The sequence below is a fragment of the Perca flavescens genome, chromosome 6 (assembly GCF_004354835.1).
Source record: "Perca flavescens isolate YP-PL-M2 chromosome 6, PFLA_1.0, whole genome shotgun sequence".
NCBI lineage: Eukaryota > Metazoa > Chordata > Actinopteri > Perciformes > Percidae > Perca > Perca flavescens.
In genome coordinates, this window is record NC_041336.1 from 28015480 (window position 1) to 28036469 (window position 20990).

Sequence of the window (20990 nt, forward strand, 5' to 3'; positions counted from 1 at the left end):
CTTCCATCTCCAGCTCAGCTCTTGCTTCTTGTCAGAGCAGTGCTTGCATCGGCACCCCTACCACCACCTCCTCTCCTATACCCTTCTCTGCCCCACATACACCTTCCTACACCCCCTGCTGCACCCCACGTCGCCTCTCCCTCTCCCTCTCACTAGCCGAGTCCTCCACCAACCTTAGGGACTCCACCAAGACCACCAGCACTTCCCTTGGCCTGGTGCGCCTCCTGCTGGAGCATGGGATTTCTGCCTCAGTGTATGACCCCCGCAGCTGGGACCGAGGTTTCGATGCCAGCGGAGCTTCAACGCCTGTGGGAGGAATGCAGACGCGAAGGAGCACCGACACGCCAGAGGAGACTGAACACAGACGAGTGGAGAAACGCCCAGACAGCCTCCTCTTCCAGCCCTCCACCCCACCCAACTCTCCTCTTTCTAAATCTGCCTTTTCTACCACCACCCATCCAGCTTTTCAGTTCAGCCCTTCCACTGATGACCCGCCATTTTATGACACCTTCCTCGCCTCGAAGCCGGCTCGTACCATTCTGAGGGAAGTGCTGGGGGAGGCGGAGAGGGAGCGAGGGGGGCAAACCAATGATGACAGCCAAACAGAGAAGCTGAACCTGCGACTTGTGGACAAACTAAAACGTTTCCGCACCCTCTCCCATCATGCTGGTTCTGTTCCATCTGGGAGTACTCTGTTAGCCCCCTTTGGCTCTACTGGACTGGGGAACAGTGCACTGGGTGGGGGGCTTCCAGGTTTGAATGCAGGGCTGAGGAGGAATCGAAGCTATCCTGCCATGGTAGGGGCCAGTATGGCTATGAAAGACCCAGGAGGCCCCCCCAGCGCAGAGATGGTCATACCACATATGATGCAAACCCCACATACCCAGCACACAGTGCACACACAGGAAATGGACAAAATGCAAAGAAATCACACACGGGCCATACCACAGACGCTACATGAACTAGAAATGGTCACACCACAGACGATAAAACCGAGACGCACCGGGCCAAGCGACGGATTGTGGTATTTAACATGCAATGACCAACACAGTGACGACGAAACTGGGACATAATAGGAGATATTCAAAACCAAATAACCTACATGACTATATAGATGTCCTTTAGCTATAGAGTATGCCCAGACCAAACAGAGTGATGAGCAGTGCAGCCCACCTACAGACTCAACTAAACAGTCTCTCCTAACCAGTAAGACTCTGTATTTCAACAATCATCAGTAAACTGAATTAAATGGTGGTGAATAAGTAGTCTCTGACACTGTTACACTGTGTTATATCCATATACTGTCAGACCGGAAAATGATGGAGTATGTTGCCTTCCTCTGTGTCCATTGTAATTGTATATTGTATATGCAATATATTGTGTCATATAATGTTAAAGGCCCAATCTGGTGGAAGTACTGCAGAGCCCCTTTTTAGTCTCATGTCCCTTCTCAACCTGTCTGAGTGCAGTGAATTTTGAAAGTACAGTACTGGCCCGAAATATAAGTTTTTTTTCTTCAGATTATTTATGAAGACATTGTAGGGTGTATATTCCAGGACTACACAGTTATGCGTTCACTCAGATGTTACTGTTACTGCACTTTAAGGCTGTGTCATGGGTCGTCTGTAGCTTTAATGTTGCTAAGCTAGCAAATTTCTACAGTGGTACTGCAACACAAATCTCCAGAAAGCATTAACGACCATCATAAAATGACACATCTGTAGTCTGTCTTTTTGAATTAAATGTTTGTAAAAAGTGCACAAGGGGAATATTTTGTATGTCATGTTATCCCGGTGTTTAGTCTATGGTACGAGCTGGCGACTACCGGGAGAGAACAAAAAAATCTCTCCCATTGTAAAACTACAGCTGTAGTAAAGATGGCTGCTAGTCCTGAATGGGGCTAGCCCGTTACCAAACCCTTTATGAATGAATTAAACAATGTAAGAAAATTAACCAAAGTGAACATTGTCAGCTTATAGTCAGGCCACTATGGTATTTTTAAGCCATTAATTACACTGGAGTTATATTGTCACGAACAATGGCATTGGCACTAGAGATTATTTTCTACCAGCAACTCTGTGTCCCCCCTCTCTGTACTGTATGTAATCTGTAATTTCAAAAATACTCCAGATTGGGCCTTTAATGTGTGATCATGATGTGACTCACTGTTCGTATGTGCCTAAAAACAGCTAACACTGTATCTCATTGGAGTATACAGTAGGTTTGTATTATTTGATTACTTTATTATTCTAATGCAGTAGAGAGTGTAAATGAGAATAACTCTACCTATTAAGGGGCCCCACACATGCTCAGTTCTGCCTATTTTTGGGTCATTGTTTTTGTTTAATGAGTTTGGGCTCATTTATAACCCATAGGGACATGTAGCACATTAACGGTAATGCAGAACAGGTCCAGCTATACAGACACCTGTTAACACTGTGACTACAGAAAACAAGAGGCAGACCTGCAGAAAAACAAAACTTGCTTAGTCAAATTCACTTTCTTTCCATATTGTAAACCAGGATCACATACTGTATACATGCACGCACCACAATTTATTTTGTCAAAATCAATCAAGCGTGTGGGTGAAAAAATAGCAATATTAAGCATTATAAAACATTTTATGTTTCTGAATGTAACTGTAAAATGGGTGACTTGAAATATCCAAATGTTGGTTCTAAAGAACAAGAGACTGAACTTGTATCACAGTTTGTTGCTAAAGGGAGGTTTTTGGTATCACTGACTCAGTTCCAGTGTCCACCCCAGGGAACGCCCAGACATCTTCTACACTTTCCCTAAATCTTATCAAGCTATATTTGAAAAGAGAGCAACACTAAGTTTTACTAACCCAGATTTGAAATCTGACTCATTACGATCGATCCCTTGTAGCCCCATGCTGATCACGCAGGTGTCGGTTATCGTCTGAAGTTGGACATTGGGACTGGGCCACTGACTGTTTGTCTGACCGGAAGTGAATGAAAGGACAAAATGGCTGGCTATGATGCTGGCAGTGATCTGTTGAAATCCTTAATGATTAAGGGGTTAAACTAGCAATGTTATTGAGTGGCAGATTAATAATCATTAAATATATTTATTAAATCCTTAGAAGCACGCATACCTGAAGGTCCATTGTAGATGTTTAGGTGAAGAACTTTTGCAGATTGTATTTATATTTTTAACAGTCGCACTGACGTTTTAAATCCTTTTTCATTGGACAGTTTGTGTTAGCTAGTAAAATGGCTTCAAAGGACTATTTCCATTTAAAAGAATGGGTACAGTTAGCGGTCTACAAGCTTACAACGCATTGATGCTGTCCATTGCTTTATAACAGTTGCACATTTCGGGTGGCCGGGAGATTTACAGTATTTAAGAATGATACCAAGTGCTAAGACTGAAGCAACAAGAAGTTGGTGTGTGTGTGTGTGTGTGTGTGTGTGCGCTTGCTGTTCTGTGTGTCCACTGAATCATCTGAATGTAAGTTATTACAAACAGTAATCCTGCTGTAGGGCCATATACTTGTGTACAGTATGTTGATTTATCTTCAGTTTGTGTTGACCTCAGAAGGGAAACTATTATTACATTGTAAATGTATGCAACACATATATTCATGCTAACTTTTTTTTTTTTTTTTTAAAGAAACCGTAACAGTAGAACACAAATACAGGGAATTATGTTGTTTATTTTCAGTATAAACTTTTCTGTTCAGGGACTGAAGTGTTCTATTCTACAGAACAGACTGTACCGTCAATAAAAATGAATACATGAAGACCGACTTGTTTGCCTCATTTAGCACAGTCATGCAGTTATCACCTGGTTTTAAAATCCGTCCTCAGTGATCTACAGTGCACAGAGTCTGACTTAACTTTGACAGGATGTGAAAGATTAGCGGATTTTATACTTCTGGTTCAAGATATGCTCTTTGCTGTAGAAGTCTAGGACCAAGTTGTAAACTCTGAAGGGGCCATTACAGTAAGTACCTATAAATCACTCCACGTAATGCAGCTCGGTGATATGGTTGAAATCAGTGTCGCATTAAGAGATTTTCTGATATGCCACAACACGACAAATGCATAAAATCAATACAAGGCGAAAATATTGAATTATTTACTCCCGTCTAGACGACTAACACTCCCTGCGTCTGCCACCAGACCTCAGCAGCTCATGTTTAACTTCGCCACTCTACATCTCCCTTCACAACACCAGCTCCCCGGTAGAGATTGCATTCGAGTATGCAGTGCAGTAAAGGGAACGGCTCCTTCGTACCTCCAAGCCTTTATTAAACCCAACACAGCTTCCTTCAACACGACCACTGCACTCCTTTGCCACTGCAACTCATTCTCCTTTGGGCACAAATAAGCTAACCTGACACGCCAGATGGTTTGTTTACTCTTGCAGTTATGGTTAATGAAATGTCCCAATTCATAAACATAATACTGTATATTGATAAGGTTACTGGTTCTTGTGAATAGCACAAAAGACTACAGAGCATTGAGTAACTTGTGTAGCTCCCTTGCAGTTACAGCTGTATTCCACAGGGAGGCAGTGTGTCTCAGAGAACAGGACTGACAGTTGGTGTAAACACAAACCACAGCCAACTCTAAGCATGGAAAAGAAAGCAAACAGCACTGGGAGATTATGAAATACACCCAATGTTGATGTAGCAAATCCATGCTCCCCCTGTCTCATACTGAAGCTCAGCAGATCTTTCCTAAAGGCTTCTCCATCCCGTCTTCCCTACAGGGTATCTCAGTGAAGATGATCAGACGCCACACTGAGTGCACTACTGCCACCATTCTCTTCGATGATAAACTAATGTTACAGATGCAAAGGAAACTTATTGATTTGTAGGTTGACGAGCTTTACATTTGCAAATTTATTCCACACTGAAATGTGTTTTAATAATTGGTTTTTCTTACTCTGACGGTGGCCACACACACACACACACACACACACACACACACACACACACACACACACACACACACACACACACACACACACACACACACACACACACACACACACACACACACACACACACACACACACACTAAGTGCAGCCATTAGAGGTTTTCTAGTCCAGTGTAAACATATAAAACATGTTCTCCGGACAAACGGAAGTAAGAAATCTATCACATTGTGTCTTTGAGTGATACTAATGACAGTTCAAATGCATTGTTTATTTATACTGTACACAGTATGAATAAAGTGAATAACAGTTAAGAGATTACAGAAAATGTTACTTGCCACCATAGTTGTCAATTTATCACTAAGTTTTATGCATACCAAAATATGATCAAATGATTATTGTATAACTATTTTAGAAAGCATGTGTGCCAACATATGGTTAAACAGGTCACTGTGTATTAGAAGAAACTGTAAGGTTTTATATTTCTATTATGCTTAAGAAATTGCAGAATGATAACATTTTCAGCTTTGACTATTGACTTTTTAATAGATTAGGTCTATGTTAGTCAAATTTGATTATACAATGCACAATTTCAACATTTTGAAGATGGTACAAAATACCTAGCTACTCTTCTATGGAGCTCATAAACTGAATGGTTGAGTATTATGTCATTACGCAGTTTCCCCTCCCTGCTACTTGTAAATAAAACTCAGAAACATCTCTGCTAGCCTCGTGAGACCGTCCTGATCTCGCGAGCTCCAGTTTTCCACTCGCAGATCAGTCTGGCATCTTGAGGCAGAGAAAATTTGGAGCCGTTAGCCAAACGACCGGGCCAGTCAGCGTTGGTTTTGAGGTGGGTTAGGTGGTGATAGACAGATGGTTTATCCAATCAGCTAACCAGTATTTTCAGACAGCAGTAGCCCTAATTCTGTTAGCCGCTCGCTAATGCTTTTTTTCTCTTGGATCCTACTTTTGGAATATGGTCCGGGAACCTGAAATGGTGACTTTTATTCCTAAATTCTGGTTACACAAACGGCAAATCTCCTTTACCAACATGTTGCTTGCATGCTGAGCTAACAAACTATGCTTTGCCTGCAGCAGCAGGGGCGGGCTTGTGGTTGTATTTTGATACGCTTCATGGATCTGATTGGTTGATTTGGCCCGTCTATCACCAACATAGGTGATAAACAGATGGTTCATCCAATCAGCTAACCAGTATTTCCGCCCCTTCCCAAAAGTTCTCCAACGGAAAGTTCCCAGATGGATATGCCGAGCAAATGCGAAGCAATCCATCTGGCGGAGTCAGGTTAAATCTCTGCACAGCCTGACTAAAAGTTTATCAGTGACTTTGAGTTCTTTCAGCCTGACTCACTAAATGCAGCAGCTGACTCTGTGATCTCAAAGCAGATGACAAAAAGTCTGAGATAGTTTAGGAGTTTTAAAATTACGCATTTTTCAGTCAAAAAAATGTAAGCATAACATGCATTCACTTTAACGGTACTTTTACTATGCTGGGTTACAGGGTCAATAATGCTTATATTTGTAACCTCTAACCACTACAGTAGTAAGATCTCATGTTATATACAAATCAGCCAGAGCCTCTATCTGATGAATATGAATATCCTGCTGTGCATTTCCAATTATTTAGTTTGGTTATAACCGCATGAAGCATCTTTAATACACAGTAGACCATGGAGTGGTATTGTTTCTTAATACAGCCATTTACTGTAGCTGCCAAATAACAACCAACAGAAAGAAATAACTGAACACCAGAGCAGAGACTGAGGAGGATGGTATGGATCTCACACACACACACACACACACACACACACACACACAAAATATATTACAGCCCTAAAGGTGGGTGCAGTTGTGTTTTGAAGCAGTGCATCGTTATTGCTATATATCTCCATAATATTTCTCCATAAAAATCACTCCCCATATTTTTGAAAAGAAAATACGAATTTATGGCAATCTCTTTCAACTCAAAATCTCCTTCAACTCAAAATAGCCTAAAACCTGTTTGAAAGATGAGGGCCCTCCAGGCAATTCATCAGCTGTCTCTTGCTGCTTTCACTGTCCCGTTTTTAAAACTCACACTAGGATGCTGCCAATCATCTCGGTTACCTATCATTACGGAGGGAACACAGAAATACAGCAAAGGTTAGTCTTACTTTAAAGCTACATTGTGTAAGAATTTCTCCCATCTAGCAGGGAAATTATATATAACAACCAACTGAATATTACTTTCTAGCCTCTCCCATTCAGAGCGCGTTTAAACTCCTACGGTGGCCGTATTATTCCAAGAAGTACGACTTCGTCCGTGAGTGTTCCTTCCAGTGTAATAATAGTTTTACGTTATTTTAGTAACATTTCATTGCTAACATCAGCTATCCGGTTCCCAAAAATATGCAAGCTAATGTTAGTCAAGTATCAGTGCCATTGTTATTCTGTATATTGTACGAGATTAATAGTGTAAGGCAATGTTTACAGTGTAGAAGAGAAGCAACGGAGGTTTGTGTTTTTAATATATTTCTCTGAGCAGTATGAACAATGTCAATGAAACCGAAATTAGCTCTTAGTATCTCCATCGTTTACACGCAACTGGTCTAGTTGTAGCTAGTCTGTGTTACAACTCCATTACGTGAGTTGTCTAACAGGGAAATCACGACAAAAAGAGCGAAAGGCGGAGGTATGTCCCTCTTTGGCTTATGTCTTTTAAAGATTGAGGCGCAACATGGCGGCAGTCATTCGAGTGGCTCGCTTGTATTCGGAATGATTCTGAATGGCAGATTCTATGCGTACGAGAATACTTTGTTTAGTTGGTGGAAGTAATTACACATGAACGAGCACATATTTGTGAAAGAACAAAGTTTTTTTTTGCTAAGAATCAACAGAAAAAATTACACAATGGAGCTTTAATGTATTTAGGAGAGCTAAAACACTGACATTTAAACACTGGCTTTGTAACAAATTCAACATTAAGTGTATATATAATACAAACAATATTACAGAGCTGCATTCTGTCATTAGAGGGAGTATCCTCAATTATATTCCAAATTATTACTACACCATTGTATATGTCCGGTTATTTAAACTTAATATGGTACACATTTAAAAATATACCAAATATTATATATGCCGTTTAAAATAATACAGTATGTTCAATGGAGGAAAATAAGTTGTTTTTTACCCAGACATTTAAAAAAATAATACATTTTTGAGCTGTAATTGCAATAACGCAATACAGTGAAACTGATATTTATGCGGATGGTTATCATACTGTCAAAATCTCATACCGGCCCATGCCTAATGTCTATGAGCTAAGCTACTGCCTGTATGGATGTGTTTTGGGGGGGTTTCTGAATAAAACAGCTCCAAATAGGGTCAGCACCTCTTTGGCATTTAGCGTTCCCCCTTTGATCTGATTTAGCTTTTCAATTAATCTGGATTCAGGTGGGTTACCGTTACCATTAAGAGATCATTGTGTATAAGGTCACGGTCAGTCAGCCTGCATATATTCCCCTCAGAGCATTTCAAGCCATGATCTGGCCTTCTTATTTATTTACACGTATCAACATGTATTTGTTAAAAGCCCTTCTGACTTCGATATGACAATGTGTATCAGTGTACTATTGTGAGAAGCAAAACATACCGGTAAGCCATTATCCAAAATACTGTTGCATCTTTAGAGAGCATTTCACACTTTTATGTACAGTAATCACTGTAATATTGTGATTGTCAGAGAATATGAGCAAGATATTTTTCCAATTTGTTTACTTCAGCAGCAACATCCTTCATGTGATTAGCAGCAGGTCCTGAAGGAACAACTAAATGAGAGTTAATGTCTTCCACTGCTGTGGCCTCTGAAGGGGATTTCTGTCTTCCTCCTCCTCCCCTGCTCAACTCATTACAGTTTTCTTTGTGACATTTTTAACTTTAACACTATTTACATTAGATTATTAGAATTTGCCAGACCGCAAATTGAATCAAGTCAAATGAAGCAGAATGACATTTCTCTCAGTCTGCCGGGGAAAAAAAACATTAGCTGACATCAGACGCTGTCGGCCATCTAAGGGGAAAACCACTTTGACAGCTTGGGTGGGAAAAAAAATCTGAATGACAACCAAGCAGTCTTGTATAAAGTACTTGAAAGCAATACTTGAGTAAAAGTACAAGTATCTTACCAGAAAATGACTTTGGTAGAAGTCAAAGTCTCCTTTAAGAAGATTACTAGTAAAAGTCTTAAAGTATCTGATATTTATTGTACTGAAGTATCAAAAGTAATTTTCTGATATTAAATGTACTTAAGTATTAGGAGTAAAAAAAACAAAAAAAACTTCACGTTATCTTCAGCACCACTGTCGTCGGGTGGCCATCATCTGTTACCATGGCGGCAGAGCCTGCACCAGATGCTTCCATGACCCTATCAGTCATTATGCTTCCTCCTCTTTAGTTTTGGCCTATGTTTTTTTTTTTGCCGCTTGGCAACAAACCAACTGGAATGGAGGGTGCATTATCTTGGCAATTTAGGAGCAATGATTTGCCAAACCTGCTTTTCTCCAGTGTAACAAATTTTTTCAGATTTTATTTTGTAGTAACGAGTAACTAAGATGCTTAAGGGGAAATGTAGTGGAGTAAAAGTATACATTTTATTTAGGAAATGTAGTGGAGTAAAGGTAAAACCTTCCGCAAATATAAATAACGAAGTACAAATACGTGAAAATTATACTTAAGTAGTGAAAAACTATGTTAAAACAAAAAAGAAAATCCCACCGTTTGGGCCTCGTTGCAGCTTTTGTCCTCCACTACAGATTGGAATAATGAAATTAGATTAAACTCGGCTGAAAGGAACTAGAATCATTTCCAGACACTTTTTAAATTCTGGTAAATTTACCTGAATGTGAACAAGATGGAGAGGACACCTCCTGATACGGAATGCTAATCTCCCTGCTGCAGTAAGATCTATCTGTTTTCTATGTGCCGGAAAAGAAAGTTGGATTCTTTAACGACTGCCAAAACAATGTCTGTAACAGTCCCGTCATTGTGCAAAGTCAACACAACCTTTGCATAGCGGAGACCTATCTATAAAATCCCAAAAAGCTATTACTTATCAGGTAATAGAACCCAGCAATGTTGGTATTTTCTTTGTCACAGAGATGTTAAATTAATTGCCTGACCGAGGATGTTTTGGCCACACAGTCGTCCTTATCACAGTGTGTCTTTTTCTGATCCAGGGTCACGTTACAACTGCCGACCCTGATCCGACTGTGGATATATTCATAACTTTGTTGATTATTTTCTCGATTAAACGATTAGTTGTTTGGTCTAGAAAATGTCAGAAAATGTCAATCAGTGGTTTCCAAAGCCCAAGATGACATCCTTAAATGTGTTGTTTTGTCCACAAGTCTACACAAGATATTCAGTTTACTGTCAGGGGACTGTAGTCAAGAAACTAGAAAATATTCACATTAAAGAAGCTGGAATCCAAACAGTTTTAAAATAACTAAATTTGATTAATCATTATAGCAAAATCAAATCAAAATAGTTGAGGACTAACTTAATACTTGACAACTAATCAATTAATCTTTGCAACTCTAAATGTCACCTTAGACATGGTCACTAGGAAGTTGCGATAGGCATTTATCACTACTTTCGGACAATTTGTAGGACTAATGATTAATCTATTGAGAAAATATTCAGTTCCATTCTAAACAGAGGAAGTTGAGGCCACCAAGCCCTGATACACGATGTAATTTACTATGACTGTAACTCAGATAGAGATAAATAGTCAAAAGTTGGTTGAAATGGCAGCTGGGAATGCAGCTACAGCAAACAACGCTGAACGTAAAAAAACAGTTGCACCTTAAAGCAGAAACAAGCAATTTGTTACGTCACCTTGTCACCCATGTCATACAATATGATGGGTGCCCGGTCAAAAAGAGATTAACACTGGGAATCAGTCACATGACAACGGCACATTGAAACAGCGCAATCTCAAAACGTCTTGCAGATGGAATGAGACAGAAGAAACCATAAGTGTGGTATTCAACACTAAAGGCCCATATGACTTATTCTGACAGTTACAAGAGATTAGTACTGAATGTTAAATTAATCATAATCTAATTTTCTGTTAATTGTTTAAAAAAAAAAGTCCAGGACAGAAAATCGTGTGCCTGATGATCACTTATTCAGGAATCAGTGCCCAGACGCCAGACCCTTCTCCACACTTTCTTGTTTCCTGTTGTTCTGCTTCCCTTGAGTTCTAAGTATTTACGGTTTGGTTAGCATCTGTTAACATACATAGTCTTATGCATAATTAGTATTTCTCAATGTTGTATTTCACAAAATACTAAATAGTACCCATCAGAGCTAGAGACTGAGAGACAGATGATAATGGTGATAATGATGGAGCACATATTGGATTCAAGTTGGATTCAAATCCAAAGGTCTACTTTGGACCCCCAGCATGTAACCAGTTTATGGGAAGCTGCGGTGAAGATTTTATTTATTTTTTTAAGGAATGTGAAAGCGATGACATTTTGAGTGCAAGGTTATATTTAGCAGTCTCTGCTCGTATCACCTTCGTCATCAGAGGGATGTAGAACAATCTGACATGACATGAAGACAGAGATGTCGCTTTTATTTATTATGTGTATGTCTGTGAGGGGGATTAAGTTTGTTAAGTATTAAGAATTTGATTACAAGTATGTACCGATTACATGATTTAAAATATGATCAAGTTAAAGCACAAAGTGAGGGAACTGTTTTAACGACACGGCAGGTAACATTTGATATTGTTCCATTAACTCACTAGTTTTTGTTTATTCTCAAACAAAAAGCCATATGTGCCGACGCCGTTGATGTTCTTAGCAGTAAAGGAAGCACATGGTTTAGACTCACATGTCAATTTTATATTTTCATAATCATGACTGTGCTGGTATGACGGCAGGGCTGCCAGGTCGCATTGATGTCATTATGATAGCAGGTAAACAAGTCGGATATGACAACTGGAGACCTTGCCAAATGAACCCTCAGGGCAGCTGCAGGTTGTGATATAGTTTAACATCTTAAAGGTCTTGTCTTTTATCTGAAACAGACAAACCATCCATCTCCTAAATGGCCAATGCCCTGATTGTCCACAGGGCATAATGTTTCACAATACTGTAAACTGGTGCTGTCCTTTCAGCTGCTAAGACCGCTAACACCATTAGATGCAAATGCACTTAAAAACCACAAAAGCTTAATATTACGTTCATTATCACCACCCTGTCAACGAGCGCTGCTCCCTCTTAGTCGATTAGTTGACTAATCGGATGTTTTGGTCTTAGTCAACTTAGATTTCTTTAGACGATTAGTCATGTTTTATGCTTTTTTCATGCTGAAGGACTTATTTCCAAGAAACGTATGAGCACATATCTGGTAAACACAAGAATTAAAGTGGTGCTTTTGCATGACTCTTTGCGGAGAAACTCAGATTTATAGATCTGTCGATTAAATCAACTAATCGATTAGTCGATACAATTGAATGAGTGTTAGTAGACTAAGAATTTCTTCAAATCGAGCATAGCCCTACGGTCAACCACTGGCTTAGTGTTTGAGATAAACCTCAATATCAATAATCTAAGTTAAAGCTAATCTAAAACAATAGGGTGTTAAATGAGTAATGTTATGGATGTGAATGTTAGGATGAAAACATTGCATGGATTTATGGAGGTGCAGAAGATGCAGGGTGGATGCCACTTGGGAAAAAAGCAGTACAGTGCTGATGGATCAGCTTTTAAAGCCTCGAGGACCACCGAGGAGGGACATCCCAACAATTATCCCTACAAATTAGACTTTACTCCTCAAATATCATGAGAACATTTAAAAAAAATGACACTTTTAATGAGGAAAGAAAACTCTCTGGATCTCTTCCTTTAGATAATACTCACTATAAAACAGGGGTGTGAATCTTCACTGGTGTCACCATTCGATTACGATTATCCTGTCAACGATTCGAATCGATTCAATATCCCGATGCGCCACATCCTCAATAATATCCTTTATATCTACACATGGTTTGTATCAATAAATTCAAGCAGTCCGACATATATGAACTCCCCTTTTATTGTATTTGCTCTTAAAAAAAAGACACTTCCTGAATGTAGCGGAGTCTGAACACAGCAGACAACAGGCAAAAGGCAAGAACAAAAAAAGCAGCGACCGGAAAAATCAACAAGTAACGTCATTAAGCAATAATCGATTATGGGCTGTCACTGCATCGATGCAGAATCGTCCAGGGCCGCATCGCGTCCTACCATAAAAGGAGTTCCTATTTTTTAGGTAATCCGTCAAAAGCATATTTTCGTCATCAAAAAAAAAAGAAAAAAACTGAGATTCGCTTAATATTTTTGTTTATTTCCAAAGTTTACAATGCACAATACAATCTGAATATTGTATGCTGTATTTATTACAGTACAAACAACACTTGTCATAACTGAAGTTGAAAAGTTAATTAAAAATCAATTGTTGTCCTGTTTACAAAATCAATAATGACTACAGATGTTAGGGTAAGTATTCTGTGACAACTGAATTGCATATAATAAATCCTACTACCAATTAATAAAGATAATGTGATACTTTTATTGTATATTAAACTACCAACATAGATTTTCATGTCTACCCTCCACACTTTATATGGTAATAACTAAAGCTTGTTGGCTTTCTTATCTGCCCTTCTCTCCGGCCATTTGGACATCAGATGGATCCTGCTGATCCGTGTACCTACCTAATAAAAAAGGTAGGGTCCATTTTTACACTGTATGTGGGTGGTTTTTTATGGCTCCTATGTCCTGTGGTTACATCCTAATGTCTTTATGGCTGTTTGTAATGGTCAACACAAAAAAAAAGGGAAGGGAAGGAAAGCCTGACAGCCTGACAGAAGTAACAACCTGAAGTAAACAATGTAAGAAACCGCTCTACGAACAAACCAGTTTATTTTTTTGGGTCTTTTGCAGTTGTGCTACCATGACCATTAAACTCATCAGAAATGCAAACTATCTTCCATGTTTTTGTAGAGCTACATTATCATTCATTTGGAGCGGTGTGACCACAGGATGAATGCAAGTCCAATATAATCACTCTGTGTTTTGGTCTCCACTAGAGGTTCAACAAGCCCACGGCTCGGTTTGTAGAGCTGTAACAATTCCAAATTTTGCTGTACAATTAAAAGGTGCAGTAGGTAAGACTTTTAAAATTAACTTTCTGTCATATTTTCTGAAACTGACCCTATGTTCCAGTAGAACTACATGAAGCAGGTCTAACTGGGGGAGGGGCTTAGGAGACTGTTTTGGGCTTTAGCAGAAAAGGGGTAGGGACTGAGAAGTCCTGGATCTTCGCAATTCTACCTACAGCACCTTTAATTGTCTGAGAAATGATTGCGATTAACAATATAATTTTCTCTTTCAGTCATATTTTAAAAGTTTTATTAATGTATTACTTTTTTAACAGAGTTTAATTATACATTTGAGTAGTAATACGTGTTTCAATAAGTCATATCATGGCATAGTAAACAGTCATTATTCCATACATTCATATCCCGAAAAATATGGTCTGGAAATTCATTCAACTTAACTCATAACAGCCATATAACAATTAAAAGTATCTTATTTGAACATTTAGCTATAACCTAACCTAACCTGGCTCTGGGGTGGTGCGCACCGCAGCTCCGACCGTGCCCCGCTGCCCTTTTTTCCTCCATAAACTCCGCTCTCAGCTCCTCTGCCAGTTGCTGCCGAACTTCCCCCGGACAATTTTACTGCTGGTGCACTTCTTGGAGAGGATGAGTGCAATGATTCCAGCCAGTTCAGGATGTATAAAGTTATATGAACATATAAACAGCCACCGGCCATCTACGTGTACCGCGCCTTTCACAGAGCAAGCGCCCGATGCTTGCCTTCTGATTCAGAACTGAGTCCATCCACGCCGTATTTATTGTAGTAGCCTACGTTACCGACTCTGGCTTTGCCTTCGGCCCATTGGTGATGCCCACACTTTTTACTCGAGACCGCTAGTTACGTTTCACTGATAGAGACTATGGTAGTTACTAAGCAACCAAGATGCATCTTCAACCGCTCAAAATATTAAAAACAATTCCGCGAAAATCTGAGCGGTCAATATGACCGTGTATGGCCGAAATAGGTAAAAGTGATTGTTTTTTTTTGCCTTTTGTGTAATGTATGTAAAAACTATTTTAAATTAAAATACAGACTATTTTAGGAAAAGTCAGGCAGCAGCAGGATTGTATTTTTTTATTCAGCAAAGTTATTACACATAAATTTCTGATGTCTGAGTTGATTTACCCCGAGATGGGAAACTGAGTTTTCGGTTCCAGAACAGCTGATTTGAGTTGGTTCAATCAACTCGGATTATGTTCACTCAGGGTTACGCGCGTGCACAAAAGGCAGTATGAATGGAGCCATGATTATACGATTCACCATGGTAACAACCACAAACAAACGGCTCGGCGGAAATACTCATGCGCACAAACAGCGAGTTTGAACATGTATTTCGTTAAAAAAGCAAGACAGCGGCTGCTGCTGCAAAAGAGAGAGAATTGGTGTGGGAGAAAATTGCTGCTCGAGTCAATGCTTACGCATTCACAGTGTATTAATTTCATATTTAATCACAGTTAACTTATAATATTACTGGTGAAAACTGGAATTGTATTACACATATAATTTCATTTAGGTGCAACCCTGCGGGCGAAAAAGTCAACTATACTAATCCCATTTTGAGGCTGCAGCACCATATCATTAACAGAACTATAATGTATAATGATGTATTTCTTTTTAATGGCTCTACTGTCCAGGGAACACTACAAAACGTTTAAAAAACGTTTCAGAGCGAGTCACACTTTTCTGATTGCTCTGCATACAGTGGTTTTACTATTACAGTGTGATTCGCTACACTGTTGTAAAGAAAACGGCGGTTTGCAAAAAATGTAATGCGACAAAGAATCTGCTGGGATGTTAAAGCCTGTCCACGATGGCTGATGTTAGTGATATGAGGACGGTATCTGCATATCTAATGGACTGTGATAAAAAATACCTCTCAAATCGGTTATGTGGAAATGAAAATAGATCTATAGTCGGGACTCAATACCGACGTAAACTCTCTGAATTAATACAGCTTTTTCATCAATGGGATCATCGACAAAAAGGACATGACATGTTTGAGAAAAAAACGTTTTATAATCTACCTAATATAAACCAATACGTTTTTTTTATTCATGCAGATAAAACTGCATTAAAAATGCGCCTGACACAGACTGAATGAATAAATGAGCAAATGAGTTTCTCCTCCCTCTCAGAGATTGAGAGAAACTCGAGGTTTCTTGAAGAAAACATGCTCGCGACCAGGTTAGGTTCACAGACTCAGTTACCATAGTAACTGACTCTGAGGTTAAGTTACCTCTCTTTCTGGAACGGATAAACCCAGAGTTTCCCTCATCTCAGGATTAACAAACTCAAGAGTTTTCACTAAACCTGCTTTCTGGAACGGGCCTCTGATGGGGGTGGGTTCAACACTATGAGTGATCCCTCTCACAGACATTGTATGAAAATATTGACACTGAGTGCAGTTTTAAATGTAACATTTCCTTTACTGGGCTAATAATAATAATAACAATAACAATAACAACAACAACAACAACATAAGTTGAAACATAGGAAAGAACAAAGACTTAAACATTTTCAATACCGTTTCCGATACCAATAACGTAACTTTAATACCAATTCCTGAATAATACTTTTTTCAATACCAATTTTATAAAATCCAGTTTAAGAAAAAGAAACATTACAGCGCAAATCTTTTTTCTTTTTCCCCCCGTCTCTGTGCGTAATGTAGAGTTTCTCCTGCCTGTCTCTGTGATGTGTAACGTTAGACAGCCAATCACCAGCATTATTAGATATTGGTAGATGCTGCATGCTTATTGGCTGACTGACCCTGATGAGATTTTCTAACACAAGTTTGAGATGTTGGTGTGTATGTGTGTGTGTGTGTGTGTGTGTGTGTGTGTGTGTGTGTGTGTGTGTGTGTGTGTGTGTAACAGACAATAGCTCCAAGGTCTTATACAGTGATTCTAATTGTTGAGAGATGGAGCAGTTATTGGACTGCATGATGAGTTTTGGCACCATGATTACCATGTTCAGGATTCTCGACTCTAATCTGAAGTGGCATTTTAATAAGAAATGTCCCCTGTGTAACTATTGAGCAACGTCACACCAATTTCCCACCATCAATTTAAAGCCTCCCATTGACAGAAATACCACTTTCTTTGAGAAAGGTTGTAAAAACAATATGGGCTGCGCTTTTAAAGATTTCCAACTATTGAGAAAAATAATTTTGCTGCAATATTTGCACATGATTGAATATATCAGAAAAACATAGCTGCTTACCATTTAGGCAAAACATTGCTTTTTTCCTCTCCCATCTATTTCTATTATGTATGGCAAAATGCCACAAAAATAATAGAAGAAAATATATGCACTCATTTGAATCTGCGTGTGTCTAAACCTAACCCCCAGTGTGAGTGGGCCATGTACCGAAAACCATGACATCATCTGCTACGCAAGTTCCTAAGCACCGTGCTGATGCCAACACACCTACCCCCTGGCCTTACATACACACAACACATTTGCACACAACCAACTGCACTGCAGCACACACACAGACACACTTGAACTCATACCATTATAGACGGTTTCTTATATGCATTAATCTGACACACACACACACACACACACACACACACACACACACACACACAAACACACTTTCTTTTATGAGTTTCTATCAATCTGACTCATACACACAGGCATGCTGCTGCTAGTTGCATTGTTTCGTTTGACCACTTGACTTTAAGTGAATGACAGTTGTTAGCATGCACAGGCACACTGCTTTGCTAATCAGGATGGTTCACATCGTGAGTGGACTCTCTTCTCATCATCGGTCATTGTAAGAGCAGGGTCGGTCACAACCACAGCCTGCATCAGTCTCTCTTATAAGGTTTCTTTTGTTTTGACGTTTTTGGTTTAACAGCAAACAAGTTTTTACAGAAGATTTTTAACAGTTTACTGGGGAACTAAAAGTCCAATCTACAATATTCTCCAAAAAAAAAAAACTGTGCTACTGTAATCCAGCTGTAAATGTGACAAATCTTCATGATTTTCTAGTTGGGAATCAAACCGGGTCCTCAGTGTAAGGCTCAGAGGATCTGCACTTTCATGGCTGCTGCTATTAAATCAGAAGAGGCTTCCACTTTAACTGCCCGAATACATCCTATAGGGTTAATGCCGACAAGGTGTCCATTGTCAGGTATTAATGGACGACGACGAGGCGTGAACCTTGGTTGCCGAAGTGCATTAATACCTGACAATGGACACCTGAAAGGGCATTAACCTGCTTAGATCACAATCACTTGCTAAATAACATACTGTTTTTACAATCAAAATCTAAAGTTTGTCCAAACAATAAGGGGGCGTCACCAATGGACGCCGCTCAAATGCCTCTGGGCACAATTGGATAGTCCTTCAACCAATCAGACCAACGATCCGGGTGACGCTGCGCTTCGGTAGCCTTCATGTTGAATGTAAACAAAAAGCTGCTCGGTGTCGCTGCGCTATCGTCGACGCATAAAGCCCGCCTCAACGATTGTGATTGGTGTAAAGCGCGCCTCAGCGGTTGGGATTGGTGCCTCGATTTTGGGGACATTGGAAATGGGTTTGAATGGGCTCGTCGCCAGACTGACTTGCAGGGCAAATCTCAAATTTGCAGCAAGTTCGTCAGGGTTTACCCAGGCTAGAATATTACAGTACCTGAGTGTACTATCTAAAATTCTAACATTGCTTGGCTCTGTATGTGACATTATTAAATTAGAATTTACACATTCACATGGATTAACAGCAATGAAAAAAAATCATTAATACATGTATAAATAATGATAAATACATTTGTTCTTGAATAAATATGCGCTTGTTCTGATGATGTATGCTATAGTGGAGACATCTGATAGATGTACAAAATTGTTATAATTCTCCAGCAGGTAGAGACAGCTTGGTGTACTGATTGTACTGAGTCTGTGCGATTAATCTTTCAGCTGTGTCGCATTCTCATGTTCAAAACAACAAGAAATATTTTGTTCTTCCTTCCTTTAACATGGGATATTATCTGTATCATACATGCGCATGTTCAGTGTAAGTCCCACAAGATTTTTTTACGCAATTCTTTCGATTTGTTTCCCTTTTCCTTGCTGATATTTGCTTTAAAAGAAAAAGCAAAAAAAGCCTGTCTCATGCTGTTTAGTTCATTTGTAGCGGTTATCTTTGTTAGATTTCCAGCATGTTGCATAAGTGGACACATGCAGTCTCATATTGATTTTATGTGTGCGGTTGGCATTAATGAAAAGTTCAGTGTTAAACACGATTTATGATCCCCACCTGTGCCAATAACCCATCACACTGCTTAGCATTCTTACAGGAAACCATTATGGTAATAATCACAGGAAACAGCAGGGAGTGTGTGTAAGCTGGTGTGCGCACACCAGCTAGGTGTGTGTTCCCATTGATGTGCAGGTCGGTTCTTGTCAGCAGGGATTATACAGTAGATGGAGCTCATTATTTTAGGTGTATTTGGTCCGAAAGTCCGAACCATCCAAAAAATGCTTTCACACTATAAACGAACCGGACCATGGTTCAGTTTGGTCCGGACCGAGACTACCTCTTTTGGTCGGACCAAATTTCAGCCGTTTGGTCCAGACCGTGGTATGGGGGAGGTTTCACACCTGTAATTTTCATTCAGCTCAAACTGAAAAGTCCAAAGGTAGGTGTGAAAGCCCCCTTAGACTCAAAGTGATAACGGCTGCTGGTGATATCAAATTATACTCTGGCTGGTTTGAAGATTTGTTCCCCCTTCCTCCTCCGCCCACTCCGTCTCCGTCCACCCGCTCCACCAGGAGGACATCGCACATTGCCACTCCCGGACCAGATCCCGCCAGAGCGTCCTATCCCACCGTAGTTCATCATGTCTCCTTAAGTCCTCTAATATTTCCTCATTTATGTCATCAACACATCCATGATTCATGGAAATGTTGTGTAAAACACAACAAGCCACAAAGAATGCTGCGACTTTTTGAGGACTGTACTGTAAAGTGCCTCCTGATCTATCCAAACACCTGAAGCGCATTTTCAGTAATATTTTTCTTTGTAATTATGTATGGTTTGCAAAAATGGGAACTGCTGCGTCCGTGTAGAGGAGAGAAGCAAAGCGTATACATGTGTACACGCTACATTATGGCCAAGCATGCGCCCCTAAAATAACATCTGAATAACACGCTACTGACTTTAGACTTAGATTTGTTAGATTGTAGGATGGAAATTTTACCAGGTCGGTAATCACGAATTTTCAGTTTGTGAAAATTCTGGTGACTTCTCAGTTTCCCCATCCAGATCCTGACAGATTCCCTCATCATCAATTTAAGGCTGTTAAGGCCTTAAGAACAGCCATCAATAATTATATACATGCTCCACCAGGTGAGCTACCAGGGCGCCCCAGTATTGACTTTTTACCATTTGAATTATATTCAACTCCTAGAATTCGCTCCAGAAGTCAGAGTTCACTGAGTTGGCACACTGGACCAAGAAAAGATTACCTCTCCATTGCCAAACCGAGTGTTCCTTCATTTTGAAAATAAACTAAATAGCCTATTTCAAAAGAATGTTTCTCCAATAGTTTTAATAGCAGTCAGTTTCAATTCCAGCAGATTGGTTGCCATAGTGATCCTACACATTGATTCGTTACGTAAAGCCTTTCTTTTCTATGTTTTTTTTCTTTAGTTTCTTGGTATGGATTTAAGAGAATATATCCAGCAAAATTAAGGCCATTTTCAATGACAAGGATTATAGTACTTCCTGATTAAAAAACTTAGGCTAAATGGCTAATCCCCACAGAGAGTTTACAGAGAGGAACTGTACGGCTAATCAGCCTTTGTGTGTGTCTACACCCGTCTGCAGGGACCAGGAATTATGAATTTATTATGGCG

The 20990-nt window shown here is 39.7% G+C and overlaps 1 protein-coding gene and 1 long non-coding RNA gene across 5 annotated transcripts in view; one reads left to right on the forward strand and one right to left on the reverse strand.

The window, feature by feature from the left end:
• Nucleotides 1-3766, forward strand: part of trak1a (trafficking protein, kinesin binding 1a) — a 44844-nt gene extending 41078 nt beyond the window's left edge. For 3 of the 4 annotated variants that reach the window (XM_028581769.1, XM_028581766.1, XM_028581768.1), the window contains one exon: nucleotides 14-3766. In XM_028581769.1, coding sequence (XP_028437570.1) covers nucleotides 14-1073 — 1060 coding nt within the window. In that variant the 3' untranslated portion in view covers nucleotides 1074-3766. The remainder of the gene's footprint in view (nucleotides 1-13) is intronic. The other variant, XM_028581771.1, reaches the window with a different exon arrangement.
• Nucleotides 1-20990, reverse strand: part of LOC114557992 (uncharacterized) — a 53420-nt gene that overhangs the window by 10724 nt on the left and 21706 nt on the right. The gene's annotated exons all lie outside the window — the stretch shown is intronic.